At 45.3% G+C, this 6,919-nt stretch overlaps 1 protein-coding gene across 2 annotated transcripts in view; it reads left to right on the top strand.

The window, feature by feature from the left end:
* Positions 1–727: 727 nt before the first annotated feature.
* Positions 728–6,919, top strand: part of LOC118371299 (ETS domain-containing transcription factor ERF-like) — a 72,639-nt gene continuing 66,447 nt past the window's right edge. The window contains exon 1 of one of the 2 annotated variants that reach the window (XM_052494745.1): positions 728–1,197. In XM_052494745.1, the coding sequence (XP_052350705.1) occupies positions 1,178–1,197 (20 nt within the window). In that variant the 5' untranslated portion in view covers positions 728–1,177. The remainder of the gene's footprint in view (positions 1,198–6,919) is intronic. The other variant, XM_052494746.1, reaches the window with a different exon arrangement.

Below are 6,919 nucleotides of genomic sequence, written 5' to 3'. Positions count from 1 at the left end.
ACGCCGAGGGTGTGCGGGGTTAGAAGGAAGGGGCAGTTACCACGCCGTGGGGGTAGAAATAGAGGGATGAGGATGGGATAAGCTCTAAGGGATGAAATACACCGTTTTCTTCTCCCAAGTTTAGTTTCTGTCCCTAGACACATCGGATCCCCCCTCTACCACCTGCACGTAGTCTCACTCCCACTGTCACCCGCCCCTGGACCCCCTCCCCCTGTTCCTCCATCACCCCTCTCTACCCCTACCTGTCCAAAATGAAAAATCTGTCATTTTCATCAAACGTCCAACCAAATATTATCTACACTCCATTCCAAGAGATCGAATCTTATTTAAGGCGACGAGATTCGCCATCTGTTTTCAAATTTCATTCCTCCATGAACTTTATTTTCGCCGACTTTGGGAAAAATTATAACCTGATCGATCCTCTATCTGGCCACCGTGTACATGTATTTTCAGTGGCGGTCTTCCACTTTGCTTTCAGTTGGCTGGTCAATTTTTTGTTTCGTGGACACACAGGAACACGCGCAGAACACATTTTACAGAGCAGATAGAAACACGTAAGTGCAGCCAGCTTGGGTGTAGAGGGCTAGACCCATATGAGCTTCTCAATCTCTTTCTCTCCACCCCTCTCTGCTCTGCTCTTTCCCCGCGTCCTGGACCTCTCTGTCATGCTCGCTTGCTCTCCCCCTAGCAAGCACTGTCAACCTGCCTCGCCCTCTCATATAGCATTGTTTCTCGCCATGTCTCTTACGCACCGCGGACGCAGATGGAAGTGACATAGGAAACGTTTAGAGCGGACAACTTTTTTTTGCATTTGTCCTCTTTTCTTTTAGCAAACTAGCCTATTTGTATTGAGGCAGGACATTTCAACAGAGTTGTGTTTGTTTTCTTTACCAGCCTGGTTGTGTACACTAGTCTACTCATACGAGGTCCGTTTTTCTTTAACCTAATACTCAATATTCCGATTATTTTCTGTTTATCAATAACTTTTATAGCTATAGCCTACCCTATTTATTAGCCTATTTATATTTATTTGAGTTGTTTTAGCCTACTATTATGCACATGTGGAGGATGGACAGTGAAAAGTGCTCATGAGTTGATTCCCAGTCGTCAGAAAGCTCTGTCTGTCAGTTACGTCGACCGGACCCCGGAAACTCAAGTGGGACCTACTGCCAAGTCGATGAGAGCGCATCGGAGAAGGTAAGCATGCTCTCTTCCCATTGCCTCTGGATAGACACATTAGACTAAGTGAGAGGAATACTAAAAGAAGACGTCGGAGTGCTCTGGAAACAGAGAGCTCAAGAGATTGAGGGGGAAAAAGACGTGGCTCCTTCAGAAATGGATTGATCTACAGAATGCGCACGGGAGTGTATTGTACTGCGCTCAATGCGTCTACAAATAGATCTACACCGGTTCCTTTGCTATTGCGATGCTTCTTTGACGAGAAATTGAGTTGCTTCTTTGATGAGAACGTGTTGCGTTGCATTTGTAATGTAGGCCTACACTCAGTGTACAAAACATCAAGAACACCTGCTCTTTCAATGACAGGAGACAGGTTAAGTTAAAGAAGGATCTTTAAGCTTTGAGACAATTGAGACATGGATTGTGTGTGTGTGCCATTCAGAGGGTGAATGGGCATGGCAAAATATGTAAGTCCCTTTGAACAGGCGCACCGGTTTGTGTCAAGAAATGCAATGCTGCTGGGGTTTTCACGCTCAACAGTTTCCCTTGTGTATCAAGAAGGGTCCATCACCCAAAAGACATCCAGCCAACTTTAGGAAGCATTGGAGTCAACATGGGCCAGCATCCCTGTGGAACGCTTTCGGGCACCAGACTAATTGAGGCTGTTCTGGGGGTGAAACTCAATATAAGGAAGGTGTCCTCACTGTTTTGTACACTGCCATTCAAAAGCATGGGGTCACTTAGAAATGTCATTGTTTTTGAAAGAAAAACATTTTATTGTCCATTAAAATAACATCAAATTGATCAGAAATACAGTGTAGACATTGTTAATGTTGTAAATGACTATTGAAGCTCAAAACGGATGATTTCTAATGGAATATCTACATAGGTGTACAGAGGCCCATTATCAACAACCATCACTCCTGTGTTCCAATGGCACATTGTGTTAGCTAATCGAAGTTTATAATTTTATAAGGCTAATTGATCATTAGAAAACCCTTTTGCAATTATGTTCGCACAGCTGAACGGAAGTTGTAGGTACAGAATGTGTGTGTGAGCATGCGTGTACATGTGCTTGTGTGCATGAATGTGCAAGGTAAGCCTCAAACTCATACAGTGTGTGGCTGGCCTTAGTTAATGCTTGCAGCACTTATAAATGTAAGTAGGTTTAATATGGTGTATATTTGAGGGTGGAAGTTACCTGTAGAGCAGGGGTGGACAATTCCAGTCCTCGAGGGCCTGATTGGTGTCACAATTTTGCCCCAGAAAACACACCTGACTCCAATCACCTAATCATGATCTTCAGTTTAGAATGCAATTTCATTAATCAGCTGTGTTTGCTAGGGATGGAGAAAAAGTGTGACACCATTCAGTCAAGCCCCTGTGAGGTGTATCTCTGTAGCAGTGTCAGTGCTGTATCTAGATGGGCCACAGTGTGATCAGTCAGGTTAAAGCATTAGGCATGAAACACTGGCTGGGCCAGAGGTAAAGGCCAAGTAAGGATAGGATTGTTTTTCAATGATATCAATCACAGGTATATTTTTGTTATTCAGTATGCCTGGCTGGAAAAGCAACGAGCTCTGTCTCACTGCAGAATTAGACGTTCATCCATGTTCTCCAAACATCACATTTTGATGCTCCTGCTGCTCTCTATTGTTCCATTTTCCCGAAGGTCAAATGTCGTAGTTAAAGGTCAAGTTTAGTCACTCATTCTGAATGGTTAAGGTAAGGGTTATGGTTTGTTATAGGGTTAAAACCAAAAATAAATAAATAGTGTCCACGACTTGTATTGAACACACAACCTTCTGATTCAGAGTCATGGGATTACGCACATGCCAGCACCCTGTCCACAACACCCCATCAAAACCAAATACGACTTGATGGTAATAGCGCTCACTGTTGCCCCTAGTGGCCGGTTTAAGGCATTTCCAAATGTTCTCAGGACATGGAAAGACGTCCAATTTCAACGTCAATCTTGAACAACCTGGCTGGTTGATCAGTGGCTTTGAGCCTCATCCAATGATTAGGTCGGCTACATTAACATCCACACCTCTCAGAAACACAGTGGTTCAGTTATTTGTCTTGTACGTTGGTCGACTGAGGTGATATTTATGTTGACTTTAACAGGTTGATTATTGTCAGGTTGAATGGTTCCATGAGAGCTAAAACAGTCATAAAGGCAGGTCCAGAGTCAGTCCTCCAGCACTGAGACGATGACAGTACAGTCAATGGCTCCAAACATTCCTCATCTGCTTTATGGCTCTTCCGACGTTTATAGCCGTTGGGCGGGCTTACGAAAATGCATTAACGGATGTGAAGGGCACGGGGGCTTTATTCAGCTGGGTACTACATTTAATCAAGGGTCACTCCCAGTTCGTAAAGTCAGTCATCCACTCCATATCAGCTAGATCCGCTTCAGAGTTTGGCTGAGACATGGCAGAGGACTGTTGCATGGATGTTTGTCTATAGGTAATCTTATTAGATGACTGCACTACATAAAGAGATCATTATACTAGATGTGTTACCTGTTTATTTATTCAACCAACTGATAGTAAAATAGATGGAAAAACATTGTTCCTTGCTTATACAGTCTTGCTTTATATTCCCTCTTTTCAGTGCCTGTGAATTGCCTTCATTCTTTTTCTCTGTCCTTATTGTTATCCTTCCCTTTTCCTCCATCCTTACTGTTATCCTTCCCCTTTCGTCTGTCCTTAATGTTATCCTTCCCCTTTCCTCTGTCCTTACTGTTATCCTTCCCCTTTCGTCTGTCCTTAATGTTATCCTTCCCTTTTCCTCCATCCTTACTGTTATCCTTCCCTTTTCCTCCATCCTTATTGTTATCCTTCCCTTTTTCTCTGTCCTTATTGTTATCCTTCCCCTTTCGTCTGTCCTTACTGTTATCCTTCCCCTTTCGTCTGTCCTTACTGTTATCCTTCCCCTTTCGTCTGTCCTTACTGTTATCCTCCCCCTTTCCTCTGTCCTTACTGTTATCCTCCCCCTTTCCTCTGTCCTTACTGTTATCCTTCCTCTGTCCTTACTGTTATCCTTCCTCTGTCCTTACTGTTAACCTTCATCTGTCCTTACTGTTATCCTTCCCCTTTCCTCTGTCCTTACTGTTATCCTTCCCCTTTCCTCTGTCCTTACTGTTATCCTTCCCTTTGCTCTTCAGTAAATCCTTCTTACTTCCTCCTCACTCAATTCTTGTCTCTCTGATTCACCCCTCTTTCTATCCACCCTCCATCCATCCACCCTTCCTTTCTTCAACCCTCCCGTCCCACCTGCCCTACGTACCCCCAAGATGGCCTGCCCCATGTTTGGGAGTCGCTTACCCCCCACACACACACCCCCTTCTCTCACTTAACCCTATATTTCACAGCTGAACTGCGGCTAATTTCCCCGTAGTCGGCCGAGCAGCGCTCCCTCCACCACACCACCACGCTTAATTACCCACAATTAAAGACCAACGCTAACGAGAAAATTGCTCTGTTATGAAATGACTTCAAAAGGGGACTGGAGGAAGTGGAATGGATTCAAGGAAAAGTTGGGCGCTAGCCTTGGGGGAGACTGGGAGGGAAGAGGAGAGTTGTCATGCAGTCTTTCCTTTTACCCCCAAGGATGTTTCCTTTGGCTGGATGTGCAAAGACCTATAGGCCACACCCGGGCTGTAGACACTAGAAGTGTGTCCAAAATGACACCCTATTCCCCAGATAGTATCAGTCCTGTGTACAGTATGCAGTATGTGGCTCTGACCAAAATTACTATACTGTGAAAAAGCTGTCATTTGAGGTTTGCTCTACAATTTTATATTGAGTCCAATATAGGTTCTTCAATTGAACATATCTACCACCCTAGCTAATGAAACATGATGGTGAGGCTAGGGTGAGGCATGGGATAGTACAGGCAAGTAGCAGACTGATGTAGGGGGACTTCTTTGATGCTGGACCCCACAGAAAAGCCAGAATGTGGGTATAATCAAATCAAATTTAATTGTCACACACATGGTTAGCAGATGCTTGTGCTTCAAGTTTCGACAATGCAATAATAACCAACGAGTAATCCAACGTAACAATTCCACAACTACTACCTTATACACACAAGTGTAAAGGGATGAAGAATATGTACATAAAAATATATGAATGAGTGATGGTACAGAACAGCATAGGCAAGATGCAGTTGATGGTGTAGAATACAGTATATACACATGAGATGAGTAATTTAGGGTATGTAAACATTATATTAAGTGGCATTGTTTAAAGTGGCTAGTGATACATTTTTACATCAATTTGTCCATTATTAAAGTGGCTGGAGTTGAGTCAGTATGTTGACAGCAGTCACTCTATGTTAGTGGTGGCTGTTTAACAGTCTGATGGCCTTGAGATAGAAGCTGTTTTTTCTGTCTCTCGGTTCCTGCTTTGATGCACCTGTACTGACCTCGCCTTCTGGTGAACAGGTAGTAGCTCCGGTGGTTGTTGTCCTTGATGATCTTTATGGCCTTCCTGTGACATCGGGTGGTGTAGGTGTCCTGGAGGGCAGGTAGTTTGCCCCCGGTGATACGTTGTGCAGACCTCACTACCTTCTGGAGGGACTTACGGTTGTGGGCGGAGCAGTTTCCGTACCAGGCGGTGATACAGCTCAACAGGATGCTCTCGATTGTGCATCTGTAAAAGTTTGAGTGCTTTTGGTGACAAGCCAAATTTCTTCAGCCTCCTGAGGTTGAAGAGGCGCTGCTGCGTCTTCTTCACCATGCTGTCTGTGTGGGTGGACCAATTCAGATGGTCAGTGATGTGTACGCCGAAGAACTTAACTTACTTCCCTCTCCACTACTGTCCCGTCGATGTGGATAGGGGGGTGCTCCCTCTGCTGTTTCCTGAAGTTCACGATCATCTCCTTTGTTTTGTTGACGTTGAGTGTGAGGTTATTTTCCTGACACCACACTCCGAGTGGTAATCAAGCCTACCACTGAACTGTCGTCTGTAAACTTGATGATTGAGTTGGAGGCGTGCATGGCCCACGCAGTCGGGGGTGAACAGGGAGTACAGGAGAGGGCTCAGAACGCACCCTTGTGGGGCCCCAGTGTTGAGGATCAGCGGGGTGGAGATGTTGTTACCTACCTTCACCACCTGGGGGAGGCCCGTCAGGAAGTCCAGTACCCAGTTGCACAGGGTGGTGTCAAGACCCAGGGTCTCGAGCTTGATGACGAGTTTGGAGGGCACTATGGTGTTAAATGCTGAGCTGTAGTCGATGAACAGCATTCTTACATAAGTATTCCTCTTGTCCAGATGGGTTAGGGCAGTGTGCAGTGTGGTTGCGATTGCGTCATCTGTGGACCTATTGGGGTGGTAAGCAAATTGGAGTGGGTCTAGGGTGTCAGGTAGGGTGGAGGTGATATGGTCCTTGACTAGTCTCTCAAAGCACTTCATGATGACGGACGTGAGTGCTACGGGGCGGTAGTCGTTTAGCTCAGTTACCTTAGCTTTCTTGGGAACAGGAACAATGGTGACCCTCTTGAAGCATGTGGGAACAGCAGACTGGGATAAGGATTGATTGAATATGTCCGTAAATACACCAGCCAGCTGATCTGCGCATGCTCTAAGTACGCGGCTGGGGATGCTGTCTGGGCCTGCAGCCTTGCGAGGGTTAACACGTTTAAATGTTTTACTCACGTTGGCTGCAGTGAAGGAGAGTCCACAGGTTTTGGTAGCGGGCCGTGTCAGTGGCACTGTGTTGTCCTCAAAGCGAG

This window comes from Oncorhynchus keta, chromosome 34 (genome assembly GCF_023373465.1).
Source record: "Oncorhynchus keta strain PuntledgeMale-10-30-2019 chromosome 34, Oket_V2, whole genome shotgun sequence".
Taxonomy (NCBI): domain Eukaryota; kingdom Metazoa; phylum Chordata; class Actinopteri; order Salmoniformes; family Salmonidae; genus Oncorhynchus; species Oncorhynchus keta.
This window is presented reverse-complemented; position numbering and strand designations above follow the sequence as displayed.